Raw genomic sequence first — 22,269 nt, 5'->3', positions numbered from 1 at the left:
ACGTAGAGCTTTAGCTCCTTCCCTTCATGTGTTTCAATGAGGGAAAACAGATCTTCGCTCTGCTTAAAAACCACAAAAATACACATCAGGTTAACTTGTTCCTGGTTTAATTCCTGCATTAAAACAATAAAAATAAAATCTTAAGCAGGCACCTCAGTCATGGCGGTGTCCACTCCTATAATGTAGTCTGCATGCGGCCTCAAACCTGCCAGGGATGCAGGAGAATTCGGCTCCACTTCCTGGACTCAAAAACATGCAGCTATCAACACATGAGATCACAGAAATAAATAAGAAACCCCCCCCCCAAAAAAGCAGCCTCACCAAGACATGCCAAACATTTTCATTGGCTCCCTCGAAGCTGCAGAAGCGAATGCTGACTCCCAGAAGCCCCTGGCCGCCCCACATGTTGCTGGGCGTGACCGTCGTCTCCCGCACTGCCAGCGTCTTGCTGCTATACAACAACATCTTGACGGGCTTCTCCACGTTCATCTTCAGCAGCTCTTTCAGGGTGTCATTGTCCCTGTTCTGTAAAGAAACCAGTATATCCAAATGATTCCTAGGAATATCCGTGACTAACACTGACCTAACCGGAAACTCACCAGCCGAGTGTCGCAGATTGAGATGATAAAATCAAAGAATGGCTCCAGTCCCGCACGGCGACCGGGAGAATTCTCTTGCACCTACAGATTAGAAGGCGGTCAGAAGGTTTTCAAGTAAAGCAGGTTAATGCCAGTCTTTTAAATATCTGCACACAGGTCCTTGTCACAAAGGACGAACAGCATTCAATGAAAACCTGTACATCTCTGTTTTGGCAAACACTCCTGTGTAGTTTAACATTCCTCTCACTGGTTTAAGACTAGTGTGTCAAGTGAGGTTTCCAAGAAGACTCATTAGTCTCCTTCTTGGAAACTAGCCTTAACTGGTTATTTTACTCCTTCGCACGTACAAAGTCTTGAATATTCAGGGCATACTGTCTTTTAAGGACCTCATATTACCATAATAACCTAACAGAGCACTTCACTCTCAGATGGCTGGGTTACTTCTGATACCAAAAGTTTCCAAAGTAGAACAGGAGGCCGAGCCTTCAGGTATCAAGCCGCTCTCTTTCTTTTCACGGTTTAGATTTAGGAGACAGGCATCCTCTCTACATTTAACATTAGCTTCAAACTGGCCTTTTTTGATAAAACCACCAAAACCATCCCTTTGCTACGCCGCTATAGGTTCAGGGCTGGTGTGGGACTGCCTGTGATGCACTCTCTTATCTCCACTCCCCAGGTGTTTATTTTCCTTCCTCCCTTTCTTAGTATCCTTCCCACCATCATCTAGGGTACACCTAGAGCTGATCACCTGATTGTTGGGGCAAGTGTTTTTATGGGTTGTTGTCGTCTCATTGCAACTTCGTGTCCCTGAATTGTATTCAAAGTATCTTTTTTAAGAATTTTTAAAGGCTTTTCTAAAACAAACTGAGCTAATGACCCACTGTGAATGAATTATGTTCAAAGTGATCCTTTTTTCTTAATGATCCTTGATCAGTGGGTCTGATTGGACACAGATCTTTGAAGCACAAAATGCAAACATTTAGCATTTTACTTTTAGTGTGGCCCATTTTCCCTGCGCGTAATCTGGTGATGAAACTCTTTAAAAGCTTGGACTGACTGGTGGAGTATAACGTTTTCAAATGAAAACAGTCACACACACCCATTTCCATAAATCACGTATAGCAGCCACACCGGTTATTCTGGCATCATCCAGTCTGCTGGGGAGTGAGGGGACATCTGCTGATTGTCTCACAAACTGCACGTCTGATTGACAATTAACCGTGTCCAGTTTCTAATATGGATATATATCATTTAAACAGTGTAGACCGAGAGGCTATTAGCAGGCTCACACATCAGCGGTTGGTGCTAGAGAGTGGGCGTAGCAGGAGCTTCCATTCAAAGGCGGGGACAGCTAGCCGTTTACAATAAAGACAACGAGCTATGTGAAGAGATTTCTGGGTGTGTCTGAGTCCTCCTCGGGGTCTGTGTCAAACACAAGTCTCTACTAGCATCAGCATTTAGCCAGTAGTAGAGGTCGCTTCCTCTAAAGGAAAAATAACCCTTCTATCCTATCGTTAGCTGCTCCTCCGCGGGCTAACAGGAGGTCACAGTCCGTACGTCCACATTAAAATGTTCTCTTACCCTGAGGACGTGGTATCCCTCTTTGCCTCCACCTGGTATCTCGACGCTCGGAGAGCCTCCCATGCTTCCCCGGGTGGGACTGACACCTGTGCTGGTTAGTTGGGTGATTAGTTAGCAGGCGGCTCGGATCATGCCGCGTTTCCTGTGGCTTTGGTTTCCCAGGACTTCCGCTCATGAGGATGATGATAGTGAAGAGGAGGAGGAGCGGGAGGTGCATCCCTCTGTGGTAGCAGGGTTTCATCATCTGTGTCTTTTGAGGTCTGATTATTTGTAAAGTAATAAGATTATGGGCGGAGAGGCTTTAAGCTTTAAATCTGGGTGCTTCAGGGCAGGGGGACCTAATGAGGACGATATTTTGGTGTAATTTCAAATAAGATGTTTCCTGCCTGTGAGCTTTTGCAAAATATGTTTGTTGGCCTTCATTATTTTAGCATAATATTAAATATTCTTAAATAACCGGGTTTATTAAGGGCGCAAAACCCAGGGGCAAGTAGTCTGAATCCATGGTGGTTATAAAATATAAATCATGACATATGCGATGCATTGAGGGGAAGCAGGTTAAGCACATGAAGGGGGAAAAGTCTCCCAGCAGATATATACTTTTAACTTAATCTAGCCACTTTCTTGTGAGGCAAGTCAAACAAGAGAAGCCCAGGTCATGTCTCAACATGAGCAGTGTGACTGGTAACACCTCCATGAGCCAGCTGGTTGTGAAAACAAGGGATTCTGCTCTGTGTGCACAGTTGAAAGTCTGAAACAGCCTCTTCCACCTCCAGATCACGTAGTCTACCTCACCAGCAGGACTTGACTCATGACTAAAAATGTCCTCTTTCTCACTGACATTTTCAGATTAGGAAACCAGACAGTGTGGAGAACAGGAAAGACTGAAATAAGACAGGACGTCACACCCAGTTTCAAGCTTGTCACGTGCAGTGTGTTTGCTTAATTGTTTTTAGTGATAGTTTCATTTAGTTGAAATCATTTGAATCTCTTGGGTTGTCAGTTTCAAATCATGTCTGGTGTCGTTGTTTGCACTTGTTGTTTGCTGTTCTTAAATAAAGTGACTTATGATATTTAAGGTTTGTGGCCTTTCAAAGTTTGTCTGGGGATGTTTTATTCATGCTGAGATTCACCAAATTAAGCTTGAGGTCACATTTTGACATTCGTAATTTAAAAAAAAAAGTGCTGTAGTCCAGTTAAGGCTTCTTTTGCAAATGACCAACACATGCACCATGAAGATAGAGGGATTTAGTTTGCAGTGCTGTTTGACTAATGCTGAGGATTTTGAATTGTGGATAATTTGTATTTCAATACATTTTGTGGCTTAAAATTACAAAAATTGGAGAATTGCTGCATTACTGCTGCATTACTGCTGCATTACTGCCTTCTGCAAACACAGTATCAGTTGTCATGCTTTGCCAAAGAGCACGGTGCTACAGTTTAAGATCCTGTCCTGTCACCTTCTGTAACATCAACTTGACTGAGAAATGTCTGTAGAATTCTCAGTTTATTCACATCATGGCTGATTTCATTTCAGTATAGCTCTGCCAGAGCAGATACGAGAGACCGAAGATGAAAAAAACTATCTCTATGATCAAACTGTGATGGGAGAGATCATCAGCTCTATAAAGAGCTTGAGCTCACCGAGTAGATTAATGCATATAAATTTGAATATCTCTGTAGTGCAGCAGCTCTTATCAAATAATTTGAAATAAACTTGCTCGGCGCTGTTATTCCCCTCATCATTCATCAGTTATCCTGTCAGTCTCCAGATCCACAAGAGCTCAGCCTGATCGTGTGTCTATGCAGGCTGTAAGCTGGATTGTGATGTAAGACAGGAAGTCGGGCTTTACTCTAATAAATTCTGAGAATAATGTTTTATTCTTTATACTGAAATAATAAAAATACAAATAAGGATTGCAATTTAATTCTGATTTTACAGTTTATTTCATGTAAAAAAAAAATTAGGCAACAGTGAAAATGGAAAAGAAATTCAATTTTCTTAATTATGAAAATACTGAAATGTGTATAACAAGTTTTAAAAAAAAATCACACGTTTCCAAGGAAACAACAGAAAAGTTTAACACATACACAAATGCTAATATTACTAATGTTCCCAGTAGGTTCTGCTATGCTTTATGTTTAGGACTAAAAGGGGATGTAGCAGTAATTGTCGTAAGCTGTCAACATTCACATGTATATTTTTTTAATGATACAAAAACTTCTTAAAATCCTGCTCAGTCTTTGCATTTTAGGGATGGTAAGCATTCCACCTGCTAAACATCAGCATGTCATATTAGAAAGCATTCAGCTCCAAGCAGACTATAAGAACAGCATCACAGGGCTGCAAGAGCAACATTCCTGCATTAGTAATTAAACCAAACAATAAGATGCTCAGTAAGAATTCTGTTTGCTGGTGTAAAAGAAAAAAATTTTTAGTTATGCATTTTATTCTCTTAGACAATCAGTATTTTTTCTGTTGTTAGATGACTGTGACTTTAAACTTATAAGGTATTAGTTAAATGGCCATGAGGAGTTTATGCAAATATAGCTGCTGCTAGAATATAAGACTTCATCATTGCTTCAAGAAAAATGTAAACAACTCATGTGTTCAATCTTCTAAGTAAATAAGCATTTTATTTCAAATTCCATTTAAAAGCAATATGATATCAGTAGCTGGAACAAAAAAACAAAAAACCCTGGTGATTACCATTTTTATCACTGGCCAAATTGTAATGTATTGACTATTTGCATTACTTATTCTCATTATTATTATGATTACTTATCATTATTTTATGTTATTTTCTTATTTTATGCTATTTATGAAGTTGAAGGCCTTTGGCTTCATGTCCCTTTCATTTATCATGCACTGTGATCAACAGCATGCTAATAAACCATTCATTCACACTTAAACCTTTCATTGTACACAGCGATTCCTCGTGTCACCTTGTATGCCAGTTAGAAATATACTTTACATGTTGACGCTTGCTCCTTCCAGAAGCAGATAAATAAACGCTGTATTTCAGCAGCAGCTTGCTGACGCCTGAAAACTGCACAATCACTGATCTGGATCTGGTTCTCAGATTTATACTTCTTCAGTCCCTCAACGAATTTACAGCTAAAGCTGCAAAGAAATGCACCGTCCTTTTGTTCAGGCGTTTTTACCACAGATGCCTAGTTTGAGCTGGTGAGGAAGACATTAATGGCCCCTCTCTGGTGTCCACACACACGCACAAACATGCACACATGAACACGCACGCTGCATTTCGACACAGAAAGCAAAGCCAGAGCTACAAACATAATAAGCCATTACTGTCAGGGTTACTTGCTTAATGCCGAGCATCTGCGAGAGGTCAGTTTTTGTAGCATGAAAGCATCTAATAAATACATGCTCTCTGCTGACATAATGTACTCTGCTGTTCTGGGAGGTAGAGATAAAATGCTAAGTGAATTAGAAAGACCTGCGTTAAGATGACAAAGCAGTGGAGCCAAATACCTGGACAGGCCTTTGTTGCGTTATTATTATTATTGTTGCTGTTTATCATTTTAATTTAAGCAGCATGGCCAGACACACGTTTCCCGCACTATTGTTCCTGTTCAAAAGAGGAAAACTATGATGGTTCACTGTGTGGTATTGTGCAGAAAACAGCGCCAACACTTTTGCCGAGGGTTTTTTTAGTTCATCTAGCATGCGTGGTAGCAATCACCATGGGGAAACTTGGTAAGCTGCTTTGTAATTGCTCCAGGGCTTGCGCTTATTCCTTTAGAAAATGTCCAGCAGAGACATTTACTAGCAGCCTTTCAATTTTAACAAGCACCACATTAGGTTTACACTCCCCAGCTATGGAGACAAGCAAGTTACAGTCTCTGCACTATTAATTTTCTACTTTCTGCCAGGATTAATCAAGCTGGGGGCGCGCAGTCAATAAGAGCAAGCTATTTAGATAAGTTTAACCCATTATAATTACTTTAGAAGTGAAATGCGCCAAGGTTTGATAATTGATTCTCTTATCACCCTGTTGTCAAGCGAGGCTGCCGTTTGGCTTGAATTTGAGAGCATGCACGGATTTCATTAGCACATAAACACCTTTTAAAGGAGAGAGGAGCACAGGATTATCGCCCTTAACCAAAAAGAATAGAAGCAGGAACATTTTTACTTTTGATAATAAAACATAAATTGTTTGCTGCATGTGTGTATTGATGTTGTGTGGAGAAAAAAGAAGTGGGAGGGGGAGGGGGAGGGCTGGCAAGCAGCCTGCAGTCAATATCATCATCATCATCATTTCATTAGACTTGCCTCACACAATGGGACTGTCAGTATCTATCAGGAAGCTAATGTGGCAGTGATTCCCAGGGGTGGGAGATATATTTGGCACATTGGGAAACCACTGACAAGAATCATAGATATATAAGAGAGGGGAGCAGCAGCTGAGGGGGGTTGGATGGGTAAAGTGGGTGTAGGAGGAAACTTCTGCATTAACCACAAAATATTCAACTAAACTAAAAATGTGTCCGCTGTGGAAATGAAGAAAACAAAACAAAACCACGGAAACAAAAACGCAGAGAGAATGATCACAGCCTTTTATTTCACTTCACTTGCAGTCTCATAACGAGTGCTGAATCCTCAGCGCGTGTGTGCCAGGTGTGAAATGGAGGGTGAACAGACTAGTTCAGAGACAGACATTAAGTGTTTCACGGTCTGGTGTTTAGAGAGGCGGGCCGGCCACACTGCACAGATTACTGCGAAAACAGAGCTGCTACATCCTCCTTTTATTTCACTCCCCCTAATCTTCTTTTCACCAATGTTTAATTATGCCTATAATTAAAACTGATGGAGTTACTGATATTGGATCAAAGTCCTTCAAATATTGTTTCTATAGTGTAAATCAACCATAAACCTCCTCTTTCCACATTACATGTATTAATGGGATAGTCTTACTTGTCTGATGATGAGGAGCATCCAGTCCGGAGTTACTAGACTGTAACAGCCTATAGTAGCTGAAGATTGGGTTTCATTTGCATTTAATCATTATAACATTCTCCAGCACCTGCTCCCAAATTAGCCATGTTATTATCCTTTGGCACATTTAACCTTCAACAATGCCCCCATCCATAGAGCTGCAAGCCAAAAGAAAAAGCTCTCCCCCTTGTAGATGTGGCAAGAAGTGATTATTTCTTTTGAAATACATGATTATTCCTTTAATTCTCTGCTCTCTGTAACTTTACAAAGCGACCCCTGACATCAGCTCTGTAATGATCGCTGCACTGAAGCGTGAAACGAAGAACCAGCGTCTGCCGGGTGGAGGAAGGGAGGAGAGCCGCTAAAACAGTCGAAATAAAACACAGCCAGGCAGATCCTCGAAATGGGCTCTGCGGGGGGAAAATGTTAAGAAATCACAGTCTAATGCATTTTATGATAAAAGTGTGAGTGATGAGAGAAGTGAAAGGATCGGCAGGGGTCGCTCAGGAAATCTCAGCTGTGAGATGGTCAGCCAATAAAAAGTCCCTCCAGGGTGATTAATCTGACCGGCGACTGGTGACAGCTAAGTGGACTGGAAAGATGTACCAGAAGAAATAAAGGGGAAAATCATGTCAGCTTCTCTTTCTTTTCCCCAAATATTCTGCTACATTTTTTTTCATATGTTCAGTTTAGTTATCAGTGATCCTTTACGTCTTACCCATTGTGATGCATTCAATAAATCTTTGGACCGTGAATATCCTGGAGGCCTTTTTTTTTCTTTTGTGAAAACATGATGAAAAATCATTATGATGATGAACTGATGAGATATCCTAGAAACCTGTCTGTCATCTAAGTGACAATAAAGTTACAGCACTATACACAGTAAAAATATCCTATTAAATTACAGTAAAATACTGGCAGCTGGACTGTCCAGCATTAAACCGTTATTTTACAGTGTTGTTAAATTAAGCTTTACTGTATAATATTATCATCTGTTTCAATCATTTATTTTAGTGTTCCTACTATGTCCATAAACTGTTTATTACTTTAAAGTGCATCTTTATGGCGACACCAATAGGTCCATAAGTTGTTGGACAATTATCTTTCTAGATGTTTGGGAATCACAGAGATTTTTATACACATCATTCAAATTGACTGAACAAACTAACAGAAGGATTGTTTTTTATACTTGGATGAAAATCCTATTTAGTCACTGACATCATCAATGAACACTAGTGACCCAATACTGTTGGCAGCCCTACATGCTCATGTCTCCATCATGTTTAACAGATTATGTGGTATAATTTCATATCATGAGCTGTTTCCCATCATTCTGGCTCAAATGAATCTTGATTTCATCGGTCCAAAGATTCTTTTTCAGAGCCTTGCAGGATCTTTTATATGTAGATGCAAAGTCTATATTCTGGTCGTTCTGTTCTTGCGTGTAACCACTGGCTTGCACTTTGTTGTAAACCCTCTATATTTCCATTCATGAAGGATTCTCTTGATTGTAGACTTTTACAATAATGGCAACATACATTTCAGTCGTACAAGCAAGAACGCCTCACCTGGCCATGAGAATGCTTGTCAGTCATTTGTCCCATTATTCGTGAGAATTTGAAATAAAGCAGAAAGTCTGCACTTCAATCATATCTTAATTGTTTCATTAAAAATCTCCTGTGATGGTGTACGGAGACAAAACTACACAAACTACATTTTTGACATTTTGACTACAACTGCATTCACACAATAAGGCACATTACTGCATATTCTATCAAAAAAACCTGGTGGTGTATGGGTGTCTTCCTCAAGCTTGGGTTATCTAGAAGCACCGTAGCTTTCCCAGCACTGCATTTTCTGAACAGAGACCTCTGATGTTGAGTTTGGAATGTGGAGCCAGTCTTCCAGGTAAAGGGGGTTACAGCTCTTAATCAATTTATTACCCACTGGGACCACTTTGGACTTCTATTATCACTGGGATGTCTCAGTTATGCAGTGTATATTACATATAGTCAATCCACATAACCATAAAACACACAACTTTTCTTTATTTGATGTATTTGTAATACTTTGAGATCATTTCTGTATTTTTTTTCTCCCTCAATGTGCACAATGTGGAAGCCCAGTTTCTGGTAAAGGGATTTGATGTTTGTTGAATATAACTGGATTGTTATAGAAGAAAAATGCTTACTTTATAATAATAATAATTATAACTATTATTGTATGTACAACAGTGGGGTCTGTTCAACCTAAAGAAATAAAGATGTAACACCAGTTTTGTTAACCTAAAAAAGCCATTCTGACAAAGAACTGTGATCACAGACACCCTAAAGCTTGTGTTTTTATTAGCCTTGTAGATACACCAGTAATACTTTGCAAATGATTTGCCAAAGTACTTACATTGAATATGACAAGAGACATTGCGTCCCTCTAATTCGGGAGTGTACAGTTGTTTAATAAGGCTTGTTATAGTAGCAAACACTGTGCACTTCATTGTTCAGGCAAAACATACTATGATAAACAATCCCCATTTCTCAACACAAAAACATTCCTATGGCGACGACGTTCAGACAGACAAAAGTTTGCATATTATACTTTTACTCCACTCCACACATTATAATACAGACAATCATGTGTCCCTCGAATCAAAGCTGCCCCACGATCAAGGTTTAGCATTGTGCTTTTTTATCATTAACAAAGCACCGGCAGTAGTGGCCACACTGCCAGTCAGTGAATCACAATGACATTGCACGGTTACACAACACTGATTGCACTAAAGTTAAAGGCATTAAATGAAGTACTCTTATATAAACATCTGAGTCTCTCTGTAAGGGAGAACAAGGAACATGTACATATTCATAACTCTTCTTTGGTTCACAAATACACTAAAAGACATGACTGTTATTCAAAACATTGCGATATAATACAGCAGCGTTTCCCAAAAAGGAAGGAAGGCAGGTTACAAATAGCAGACAACCTATTCACAATTATAATCTCTCAATATAAATAAAGTCATGTAGCTACCACATAACATATGGTTGATTTACATATAGGATTTTCTCACTGTAAAACTAGGACACATTTGGCACAAAGGCAATGTAACAGTACTTTACACAATCTACACAAAAATTTCTAAAAACACAGCAACCAAGTACAGAACCTGTTACAGTGACTGTGTTATATATATTCCCACTTGTGTATATCAAAGGGAAATATTAGCTAAAATGTCATGGTGCAACTGTCTTAATATTTACCTTTTATCGAATGATAATTATCACATATAGTACATATATACTATATAGCGCCCCGAACTGTCATCTGTGAAAAAAATATTTAAATTTTAGATCCTGACCAGTCTTTCATTTTTCATAGCAGCTATATACAGAATCATCAAGTGTTCAGACATTCTTGCTATTGCATATTTCATTGAAAAAGTAACCCATGTTAAACTCAGCTTCATCTCCTCTTCATGTATGTTTTTATCAAGAATGCCACTGTGCTTAAACCTTTTCACTCAGAGAACCTGTTGTGCAAATATGTTAAGTATATGTCACGGTTGCAAAAGACAAGAGACAGAAACACACAGGGCATGGCGTTATTATTTGTTGTGCATTAGCAGAAAAGACCCATAAGCAACATCTCTATATGTCTTGAGGAGATAGACGGGATACGAAGCCAAGCCTGAGTCTCTCCAGAGTTGGAAAAGACAAAATGTTAAGAAAAAAAATACAGGTATGACTCTTACAAGTCATGCCCCAGTCGCTCAATCTCCTCGACCAGGAAATCGATGTCTGACCTGGTGGCGGCAGGGTTGGAGATGACCATGCGAAAGAAGTTGACCTTATCTCCTTGTGGCTGGTAACCCACCATCGTAGTGCCAGACTCCATCATCATTGCTTTGATCTTCGGAGCCACCTGTTGCAAAAAAAAAAAAAAAAAAAGTTCAGAATGATCAAAACACTAACCTGCCACACCACCTGTATAATCAGCCAATCACATTGCAGCTACTCAGTGCATTAGGCATGTAGACATTGTCACGACGACATGCTGAATTTTCAAACCGAGCATCAGAATGACAAACAAAGGCGATTTAAGTGACTTTAAATGTTGCATGTTTCTTGGTGCCACATGGGCTAATCTGAGTATTTCAGAAACAAATAATGTTCCCACATAACGATCTCCAGAATTCACCGGGAATGGTCAAAAACACCCAAAATATCCAGTGAGTGAAAATATCTTCTTGAGGCCAAACGTCAGAGGAGAATGACCAGACTGCTTCAAGATGGTAGGAAAGCAACAGTGACCACTAACATAAATAACCACTCATTACAACCAAGGTATGCAGAAGAGCATTTCTGAATACACAGCATGTTGAACCACAAAGCACATGGGCTACAGCAGCAGAAGACCACACTAGGGTGCCAGGAACAGGAAACTGAGGCTACAATTTGCACAGGTTCACCAAAATTTGACAATATAAGATTGGGACAATATTGCTTCGTCTGATGAATTTGTGCTGCAGCATTCAGACGGTAGAGTCAGAATCTTGTGTAAATAAAATTAAAGCATAGATCCATTCTGTCTTGTATGGCTGGTTCAGGCTGTTGTTGCTAAAGAACAGTCAAAGTCACCAGTCACCAGATCTCAATCACATCGATGATGTTCAGCTGAAAAGTCTGAGGCGACCGTGTGTTCTCATCAATAGACCACCAAGATCACTGAGGAATGTTTCCAGCACCCTGTTGAATCTACACTACAATTAATTCATCCAGTTCTGAAAGTAAAAGATTGACCAAATTGGTACTGGCAAGGTGTACCTAACAAAGTGGTCAATGAGAGAATACATTCAAAGCAAATGTATATGTATACATATTCATATTTGACTTTATGAATCCATAAAACCTGGCAGAAAAGTGGTGCGTAAATCAATCTAAGAGAGCAGGGGAGCTGCAGATTGAGGAGTAATTACCTTGTGCAACCTCTGACGTCTCTCTTCACCATCAGGTAAACTGCGCAGGCTCGGTGGAATGTACCAGAAGCAGACATTAGTGTGCTGCGGCTGATAAGAGAAAATGGGAACAACATTTGTAATGAGTGCTGATAAAAAGCTGCCTTCTGTATTTTCAGCGTTTCTTGTCAACATGTCAGCAAAGCAAAGCGACCCAATCAATCCCAAAACCAAATTAAGGCATCAAGTGCTGAATTATTGCGGTTATTCATCACAAATGAAAAATATCTTTTGTGGAGCAGAAAACTCGGATAAAATAAAGCACAGACATTTTTCATCTGTTCGAGTTAGCGCTGCAGGGAATCTCTGGATGTTCGTTTTTAAAATGTTTGCTGTGGAAACAGTCATCTCACCTCTCCTTTGAACACCATCTTGAATCCCTCTCTGTTTTTGATTTTATTGTAGAGGTAGGCTGACAGATCCAGGCACTTATCAATATGCTGCTCAAATCCTACTGTTCCCTGTAAGGGGAAAAAAAGAAGCTGTTACCATCTGCTTCTGCATATGGCAGCAAAGCTGACAGAAGCCCTGCAGATTAAAGCACACCTTTGCCTTCCACATCAGCCAGAACTTGAAGATATCGACATGCCGCCCACACTGGATGGCTTTGTCACCGGTGTCGTATGTAACGTCGTACTGTTTGTCTGGCTGGAAGAGGTATCCAGCACACATAGAGTTGCAGCCTTGTAACAGTCCCTGCAACGGAAGCGATCGTGATGAGACATGAACAAGATGGTTTTGGTGAAAGTGCACAGATTCATTTGTGTGTGCAGAGGTGGTACGGTGCGGAGCAGGAAAGTGAAACAAACACATACTCACCCGCTCTCTGACTAGAATGGCAGAGCACTGCAGTGGCACTCCCATCATCTTGTGAGGGTTCCAGGTGACTGAGTTGGCCCTGCAGAGATATTGAAACAGTAAACACAGCTCTGTGAGGGTGTGGAAATGTGTGTGTGTGTGCTTATGGAGTCTGGTAGTGAAAGGTAAAAAGATACCGACCCTCTCAAGATTTGAATGTAATAATTTTGCATGTTTGCATTTTGAAATATGGAGTCTGCAATCTGTAGCTGGAGCTGAGAACAGATTGCACTCTTGGCTTAAGACTAAAATACAGATTTTCCAGTTTCCTCTCTGGCCAAAGAAACACACTCTACTAAAGACACTGATTTCAATCAAATGGTGTCTCTTAGTATCTTTGAAATTACTGATGTGTCTCTCTGGGTTTTCCCAGTTCCGTTCAATGCAACTATTTTCAAACTTTCCCAAAAAGCAAATAAAAAATACTTCTTGAATGCCAGACAGTGCCTCTTTTGACAAGTTTTGAAGCATTTTTCAAAATCTTTGCCTGTTTTTTTAAGACTTGCACTCTTCTTACATCTTATTGAGACAGGAATGTTTAAAATTCTCAATGACAGAACAAATAATATTAAAAGAAAGAAAAAGACATATGGGCTGTCTTAAGGCTCTGCACCTCATTATTTTCTCTCTCTGTAAATTTGATCACATTTATCACAATATATGCTACTCATCTGTATGTGCCTGTATATTCTGGCCTGCTGGTCTTCTCTGAAAAGCTCGAAGTCACATAATTTCCAGCACCTAAATTTTTTAAGTGGCTGAAAGAATAAATGAGGTCACCAAGAATGCCTCTTTTCACTAACACGACATAGCTGAGATCGTCATGAAACAGCTATCCAGAACTTTTGGTTTGTTTTCTTTGCTTGTTGTGCTTTACAAGGCATTCAGATTCTTGTTTTGGCCCTCTTATCGCCTGACTCTTGTCTTTCTCTTTGTGTGTTTTGAGTAAAGTGCGCTTCCTTTGTTAAATTAGAGCGTAGAGATTTTTTTATCTCATTATATGCAGCTTGAAAACGCCTGGTAGGCAAGCTCTTGATTTGTGCTCATTAGACAAAATGACTGTCTTAAATAATATAGAAAAGATGCTGCTTTTTACAGGCTGAGTAGTGAAGCAGATGTGCAAGAAATTCGTCTAAACCCGTGTTTGCAAGATCAGGCGATGTGTTCATTTACCTCTCCACTCCATTCAGCTTGTGTCTGTGTTTCCTGGACATCAGCAAACCTCCTCCCCACGCACCCTGCACGGGTCACAACATGGTAATAACACTGAACATATTGATATTGATCATAATGCCACAGCAGACTGCTGATTTGTACAGCTTTGTGTTCATTTTTTCCTTGGAGATCAATATTCTCTTACATCCACATGAAGCCACATATTGTACTTTTCACAGATGTCGGCAATTTCATTGATGGGATCAAAGGCTCCGTAGACGGTGGTACCAGCGGTGGCAGTCACAAACAGTGGAACATACCCCTACGATGCAAAGGCACAGCACACAAAAAAGAAAAAGACAATTCTTGGTTGAATTCAGGTTGTTATGTTCTTTTCTTTCTGCCTGATTGTTGACATCAAAGAGATCGGCTAAAACACGTTGCTCAAATGACGCTCTCTTTCCATCTGCACCTATTGTTGGGGCAAAATTGCTTCCCCATTTCTTCTAGTCTACGCATCACTTTGCCTTTGAAGGAAAGAGATACTTAAAAGCAGAGGGAGCATCGTATGTGAACAGACAGAAGCATTAACTTTATTGAAATAGCCTCACTGCTCCAGCATACCGAGTGTTTTCTTTGCTACAAGCAAATTCTGCAGCTCATGTAAGTGTTTCTTATTTTAAGCAGTAGCTGAACAGAGGGAATAAAAATGTTAGCAGGGCGATGTCTGAGTCATTGCTGCAGACATTTACCTTTCGCTTGGCCTCTATTACTTTGGCTTCTAAGTCAGCAGGAATGACTCTCCCTCTGGAAAAGAAGAGGATATGCAGTAGTATCTCATCTAGATGTTAAATATGTTTCCTAAACTATGTGCAGGTAGGTTAAATAACAAAACAAACCTTTCATCTGTGTTCAAAAGGATCAGGTTCTCTGTTCCGAAGCCCAGAGCTGCGCTTGCTTTCTTGATGGAGTAGTGGCTCTGCAGGGACAGGAGTTCATCACTCATCACTATGATGCTGATATTTATTTGCCCACCCAACGTAAATATGCTCCGGTGGTGAGATATTAATATTCAGTGACACCGTTAGTGTTTGACTAACATGCTCTGAGGTGAAGAGGACCAGTCTGGGTGCAGCTGCCATGCCTTTGGTCTTCACTTCTGGGAAGAACTTGTATCTGGCAATCATCACACTGTACATGTTGGAAATTGCTCCACCTGCAGAATCAAAACATGGCTTAAAAATTTGCGACATATGTGATAATATGGATATTTCAAAGGCAAAACTTCTTCTACTACTTTCTTTATTTGTCCCTGACAGTTACTAATAACTTTGTAGATTCACATACTTAAAAATAATTATGATGCATTGATAATGGTAAAGCACCCAGCTGCATATGAAGCAGTTAATACTAACCTCACCTTTTATTTTTTTACACATTTGTAATTTTATAATCCCAATGTCTGTTTCTTTCGTCTTTAAAACGGGACACTTTGCATCATGAGTATAGTTTGATGATTGCATTTTTACTGTTTTCATGCACATGTGCTTCCATTGGAGGTTGATCATTGGTTGAGATTTTACCTGGAGAAAATATCCCATCACCCTCTCCATCTGGCCAGCCAACAATCTCTCTCATTTTTTTCAGAGTCAGCTGCTCCATTAGCACAAAAACGGGGGCGATCTCGTAGGTGAACCTGAACCAAACCAAAAGCAGAGAAACTTGAAGAGCTACATGTAAATGAAACCCGGCTGTTTGATTTCCGATTAAAAATGTAGCACAGTCTTTAATTCTAATTAATGTTTTAGAGATGGACAGTATTAGATTAAAAAACAAAACATCAGCTCAGTTGTGAGGTGAGGGGCAGCATGAAGTGCATTTGGATACTTTAATTGTATACAGCATGAGCAGTAAGTTAATTTTTGGTGACACTGAAAGGGCCAGTCTTGGTCAGAACAAAGAGTATTTTTTAAAGGAAAGTAGTCATCTGTTATACTCATGGGGTGAAAAAACGGTTGTTGGAGATGCCAGCACTTGGCTGCTGCTTAAAAACAATATGAAATTCATCTTATTTTTGTATGCCATAAAGCTCTTCTTCTTCTTTTAGCCTTTAGGGGTCACCACAGCAGATCATCTTAAGCGGAAATTTTGCAGCTCTGGAAGGATAAGACCAATATGTGCCCATCAGGGGTTATAAGGAGTGGACGAATTCGCCCAGAGGTCAGACCACACAATGCTCAGACAAACTTAAAACCCCCCACAGAGAGCTACATCTCAGACTCTACAGGCTATGGGTAGCATGTTAAATGTTAAACTTCATGATAGTACAATTAGGAAAAGACTGAACAAGTATGGTTTGGAAGGGTTGCCAAGAAAAAGCCTCTCCTGGTGACCAAAGAACATGGCAATGTGTCCTAGGTTTGCAAAGTTCGATTTGAACAAATCACAAGACTTCAACACAAACAGCTCATACCAACTGTCAAGCATGGATGTGGAGGGGTAAGGATTTAGGTTTGTCAAACATAGTCCAACACAAACTCCTCCAAAGTATTCTAAAGACAAATGTGAGGCTCCAGCACCTAAGGTTTGGCCTAAATTGACAAGTTACAACAGAATGGGTAAAAAATAAAAGAATCAAGATGCTGCAATGGCCCGGTCATATTGAAATTAAAGTTATTAAAATTTAGTAACTGAAAGAAGGTGTACTTTCTCTTCACCCTGACTGTATACGATTTGTCATATAACGAAACAAGATGAAAACCAACAACCTCAAAGAAGCACACAGCCAATTTGGAATTGCAGCACAAAAAGACTCATCCAAATTCTCCAAACCAGTATTCTTCTGCTTGCACAAATATCTGTCCATTCATGTAAAGACAGTAACTAAATCATTAGGAACATTACAGTATGTCACACTGTAACTCACAGCATCTTCAACATGTGTAGACCCATGGCAACATGAAGGGGAAAAACATAAACAAGTCAGATTCGTTCATGCAGACGAGGCGCACTCATTCTGATTATGTAAGACCAGGATGTGATTGTCAGTCTATTAGTGTCAGTCAATATCTGCCAGGGGTAATTAAGGTTGATAGAGTAATTAATAAAGGTAAATTAGTGTGTAAGCAACCTCCACCCGTGGGTTCAACTCCTCCACAGGGGTGTCGCTAGCAACACAAAAGGTGAGGGTACTTTTTGAAAGCCACATGATGGACTGATGTCTCAACCAATGAGAGGGAAGAAGACTTTGAAAAGCATTAGTCTACTATAAACCTTCACATCTATTACCCTCTAAAAGCTCCACTAATCTCTAGGTAATCTGTTGTGAAGGATGAGCTCTGCTCAGAAATGATGACAGATCGGTTATAAACTTTAAAAAAAAAAAGAGAAAATTGCCGTCATTTATTGTGCTGAAGGAGAATAACTAAGCTGACCAACGAGGCAAAGGGATTTTTCAGTTTGGCAACCCATAATTTGTTCTTAACAATGGACTGATCTATAAGACATTAATGAACAATTAAGTTATGTCAACAGCCATTTTTTACAACCCTCTGTCGGCTTTTTTATGTAGCTTAATCACAAGCAAAGTCCAATTTTCATCTGGAGTGCAAGCAGTGTGATTCACAGATGACTTGTCCATGCTGCCAACCCTCCTCGTCTGTTTAGTATATAAGTGGTTTTAGCTGATAGATGCATGTATTGCCATTTAACAGTGAGACTGTAATGTAATGTAAAAGCACTTTTTCTTTTTAAAGATCATTTAATTTCTAATAGGAGACAGGAAACAAGGTCCATGGCTAAAATCAAACCAGGCATCCGACGCTTCTGCATGTCTCATCTTCGGCACTTCTCAGGATCATGACAGATTTCTACATAAGCTGACCTTTGACGTTCAGGTGGATGATGTCTACCTAAAGTTCAAAAATCACCAGCACATGTAGTTTTATCACAAGCTTTGTCGTTTTCATGTCGATAGCACTTTTATGAGAATGTTTTATTATATTCTCAGCTCGTTCGGGTCACTAAACCTAAAAAAAACCCAATAAGAGACTTTAAGGTATCATTACACTGTGACCCCGAATGACCTCCCGGCTGATCCTAGCCTCCCTCTATCAAAGGAGTTTAACTTGTTTATGTCTCTGTATTCCAACATGCAGGAAAAATAGACTGGAAAAAGTAATTTCATACTGTTGCTTTTTTGAATATTTAATACCCGTTTGATGTTTTGTTTTTGTTGTTTTTTTTTACAATAAATTTCCCCTTAGGAATAATAAAGGTGTCCTTTTTCTCCTATATAAATAAATGATATTTGACTACAGATCAAACAGGTGCACTGACATGTATCCATTAACGTTGACTGTATTGAAGATGTCAGTAAATATAAATATCTGGAATGGGACTGAGAAATTTGTGATGTTTGCTTTATAAAAATTTGTTTTCTTGCATAACTTCATTTGTGGACAGAAATCTAACCGTGCTCTATATGAACATATTCACTAAGCTTGGTAACATTTTCAGTATGACACTGATTTGTGAGTCCTGTTTGATGGGGTGCTCAGTGATACAGCTCGCCCTGTTACATTGGTACAATGTACAATACTGATTTGATCAGACATCCCTCAGACCTTCCAGCTCTGATAAACAAACCTGCAATGTTTAAGTATTTCCACCTGTTATTTTATTCACCGGCTAGATTTTGCAGAAATTACCAACAAAACTAATCGCTCATCTTTTTTATTTTACGCTGATGCATGCAAATGCATCACTATTGCTATGTATGTTTTGTTCCTTCCCCTTTGAACGCATTGGGTGGCAAAACACAGCTCAGTCTTCTCAGTCTATAAAGTATGACGTAATGCAGTCCAACATGTCCACAGACTACAGCCCTGACTGCGACCACCTGCACAGTCTTCTCTGACAAAGAGTCATTTAAAACTCACGTTCAGGATTGATTGCACTATAGCAAAACTGAGCAGAGCCCCAATAATGGCTGCTGTACCGATCCTGTGAAGGGAAAAGACTCATTTTTCTCTCCCGGCATTGTTATGTCACAGGAACCAGCAGCACATGGAACAAAGACAACATGTAAACTGTGAATGCAAATCAATATGCAATTTAGTTTGCCTGCAGGGCTGAATTATGTGACCACAGCCTAAGCGCAGGACAACATCGACAATACTGCCAGTGAGTAGCCATCTGAATGTCTTCTTTTGTGCTCTTTATTTTCTTGCTTGACTGACAATCTATTAGAGCATGCTGGGCATTCCTCTGCCAAACACAGTAATTACTGTATGTCCCTTGAAGTATTCCTCTTACTGGGAGCCTCTCTCTTCATGGGCCATTAAAAACAGTGAGTACAAAAAAAGAGCTTTAAAATAGGCTGAATCTAATGAACCTAATAACTTCAAAAACATCACATTTTTATTGCGCTGATCCCGGCTGTATTGCAGTACTCACATATTAGTGTTGGCTGTAGATGTAAGCCACTCTCCTGCCAACCCCACAATGTCTAATCCGGTGGAGAGCTGGTTAAAGAACCTGGGGTGACCTGCGATTGATGAAGATGCAATAAAGATACTCAGAAAACACTTTATTATCTAAGAATTTGTGTGAGTTAATGAAAGTTATTGATTAGCGCTACAGCCTGCAGGCCTCATACCTGTTCTCACTCCATATTTCAGCGTGTCTCTGCAATCCACTAGGATCTGCTCCAGAGACTCAGGCTGGTCAGAGAGCTCCAGGTTGAAGCCCTCGATGCCCTCCAGCAGCTGGTGGGGATGGTGGAAGTCCAGGACCTTGGTAGACCTGTCAAAGGTCTTCCGGATGTAGCTGGTGAGGATTTCCACGACCTCCAGCAAGAACTGCATGGTTGGCTCCTCTCCATTTTTGGCAGGTAGCAGCTCTAAAAAATGACAAAGGTCATCTGCATTTATTTGTGTTTTTGAGTTCATCTTTTTTTCTTCTTTTTTTAATTATTCTTTCTGATTTTTACATGTTTTACAATTTTATTTTTATTTTTTGGAAACCTCAGGATCTCCCTACAACTTATTACTTTTATGTTTTCCTTTTCTTAAACCATCAAATTCAATAAAGACATTTTTGAGAAAATTATTCTTGCACAAGAATCCAAGAATTTCCCACAGGTTTATGGGTGAATTTAGGCCTAATATATAATGATGATGTTAAAATATAACGAACATACGGGTTTTCTTTGTATTTTAAGCCTACCTCTGGCGTACAGATTGGAGAAGTCGGACTCTGTTCGCCTGAAACGCGCCTCTCCGCCGCTGTTATCGCAGGACAGCAGGTTCTTGGCTGTGCGCTCCTTGAAGGAACTCACAATCCTGCTCCTCTCCTCCAGATTGTTGTTCTTCTGCAGGAATCCTAAATATGAAGAAGAGGAGTCCGGAGGATGAAAACACTTCCCAAACATGATGAGAGCTGCAGCTTTTTCCACTATAACATGCACAATAACGAGTACTTCTGTTTTCGTGTTTCTCCAGTTTATCTGTCTCTCCCGCTTTCTCTCTCACTCTGTCCTTTCTCTGCCTTTATTTTGAATGAGAAGAGACTCCCATTCTGTCCTATTCACGGACGGGTGGGGTTTGATACCTCTTTGGGAGGTTGAAGCCAGTGACATCAGCACCAAACTCCAGTCAGGCAAAAACAAATGGCTGTCGTTTAGTGGATGTAAATTCTTATTAAGACACGTTGTGCACTTTACTGTGCAGCGGAGAACACAAGTAGTCATACATTCATACGAATATATGAATACAAATAAAATAATACAGCTAAAAACCTCTGACATTTACAGTCTTACTTTAATTCTAAATAAGAAATCGTTGTTTTTGTGTTTCTTTCTCTCTATTTTGGCGCGTAGTTGTGGATTCTATTTAATGACCATAACAAAAACCAGTAAAACGTGTCGGTGAAAGATACCAAAAAATAATTGTAGCGCGCACTGGTGCGTGTCATTCACCAGTATGGTAGCTGTCCTTGGTTAGTTAGTGTCAGGCTCAAATGGACTCTGAAGGTGGAAATCGGAAAATCCATCCCGCATAATTCCCTCTTTAATTTCATCAGCTCTGACTCGGGCATCAATTGATGGGTTTTTGGCAGCTGAAGCATTTTTTCCCATTTTGTGTAAAATGGCGAGATGAGATTGGGGGGGTGGGGGTAATTTAATAAACTGCATAATGCTGGTTAGTCTTGCGGGGTTTTTTTTTCGCGAGAAAGGGAATTAAAAATCTAATTAGAGCAGCAATCAGCGCTGTTTCCAAACGAGCCGCGAGTAAAACGATGCAGGCCGTGAAGCCTACATGTTTGTAGAATATTAGCTTCGATCATTGAGAGATGCAGATTTATTCAGAAAAAAATATAATATTGGAAAAAAAGGGCGAACTTACCACATATTTTCATCCCCAATTTTCTAGTACAGCCATGCGCAACTCCACACCAAGCATCATAACCTGACATTTAAAGGAGAGAAAACTATTAGAGAAGGCCTCACAGAAAGAAATGCACTCTTTCATTTTGAATGCATTTATTTATTTTTTAGCTTGAACAGTTACACATGAAAATAAATGATGAGAAGAAAATGAGAATGATGAAGAATGCTAAAGCAAAAGAAATAGTTTCTTTGGAGTATTTTAACATTTAGCCGCACTCTGGGGGGCAGTGCTGTATTTTCAGCGCCTGTCACCGTTCATGACCTGGGCAAGGACTTAAAATTAATTAGCTCTTTGATCCCATGCCAGCCTGATTGAGTGAAAAGATGCTGGTTAAAAATGCAAGCGTGGGTAGACATGAGCCTGCCGGCCAGTGACAGATAGAGAATTACTGTGTTATCAAGTGCTTCCAGCCAGAGAGGGGATGGGGCACCTTGGATGGGAAGCAAAGGCGAAATCCTCGAGAAAAAAAAAGAAAAACACAGCAATTTAGGGGAGGAGGGAGTGCAGGGGTGGGGTGGTAGGAGTGGGGAGATAGGAGGAGGAGGAGGTGGTGATCGGTCCCATTCCCACATCCCAATTTAACCCTTGCTTTGGCTCATTAGATAAATCATCGCTGGGCTCAACTCACTGGACGCACTTTAACAGACCCCCCCCCCC

General features: G+C 40.0%; 2 protein-coding genes across 3 annotated transcripts in view; both read right to left on the bottom strand.

Annotated features, from left to right (window-relative positions):
* LOC102205201 (Golgi reassembly-stacking protein 2-like) overlaps nt 1-2,414 on the bottom strand; it is a 3,340-nt gene extending 926 nt beyond the window's left edge. Inside the window, exons 1-5 of the mRNA XM_013908303.1 lie at nt 2,181-2,414; nt 600-680; nt 322-525; nt 153-239; nt 3-59 (exon numbers count right to left, since the gene is read on the bottom strand). Coding sequence (XP_013763757.1) covers nt 3-59; nt 153-239; nt 322-525; nt 600-680; nt 2,181-2,243 — 492 coding nt within the window. The 5' untranslated portion in view covers nt 2,244-2,414. The remainder of the gene's footprint in view (nt 1-2; nt 60-152; nt 240-321; nt 526-599; nt 681-2,180) is intronic.
* Nucleotides 2,415-9,468: 7,054 nt separating this feature from the next.
* LOC102206424 (glutamate decarboxylase 1) overlaps nt 9,469-22,269 on the bottom strand; it is a 21,929-nt gene continuing 9,128 nt past the window's right edge. For both annotated transcript variants that reach the window (XM_005723465.1, XM_005723464.1), the window contains 15 exons: nt 21,568-21,630; nt 20,390-20,545; nt 19,821-20,063; nt 19,619-19,709; nt 15,745-15,857; nt 15,262-15,377; nt 15,061-15,140; nt 14,914-14,968; nt 14,367-14,483; nt 14,180-14,244; nt 12,968-13,046; nt 12,695-12,844; nt 12,502-12,609; nt 12,110-12,199; nt 9,469-11,055 (listed from right to left, as the gene is read on the bottom strand). In XM_005723465.1, the coding sequence (XP_005723522.1) occupies nt 10,882-11,055; nt 12,110-12,199; nt 12,502-12,609; nt 12,695-12,844; nt 12,968-13,046; nt 14,180-14,244; nt 14,367-14,483; nt 14,914-14,968; nt 15,061-15,140; nt 15,262-15,377; nt 15,745-15,857; nt 19,619-19,709; nt 19,821-20,063; nt 20,390-20,545; nt 21,568-21,580 (1,650 nt within the window). In that variant the 5' untranslated portion in view covers nt 21,581-21,630 and the 3' untranslated portion in view covers nt 9,469-10,881. The remainder of the gene's footprint in view (nt 11,056-12,109; nt 12,200-12,501; nt 12,610-12,694; nt 12,845-12,967; nt 13,047-14,179; nt 14,245-14,366; nt 14,484-14,913; nt 14,969-15,060; nt 15,141-15,261; nt 15,378-15,744; nt 15,858-19,618; nt 19,710-19,820; nt 20,064-20,389; nt 20,546-21,567; nt 21,631-22,269) is intronic.

The sequence above is a fragment of the Pundamilia nyererei genome, unplaced genomic scaffold, assembly GCF_000239375.1.
Source record: "Pundamilia nyererei isolate P.nyererei 1_Seehausen unplaced genomic scaffold, PunNye1.0 scaffold00009, whole genome shotgun sequence".
Taxonomy (NCBI): Eukaryota; Metazoa; Chordata; class Actinopteri; order Cichliformes; family Cichlidae; genus Pundamilia; species Pundamilia nyererei.
The sequence above is the reverse complement of the archived record's forward strand: the minus strand, read 5'-3'. Positions and strand labels throughout refer to the sequence as shown.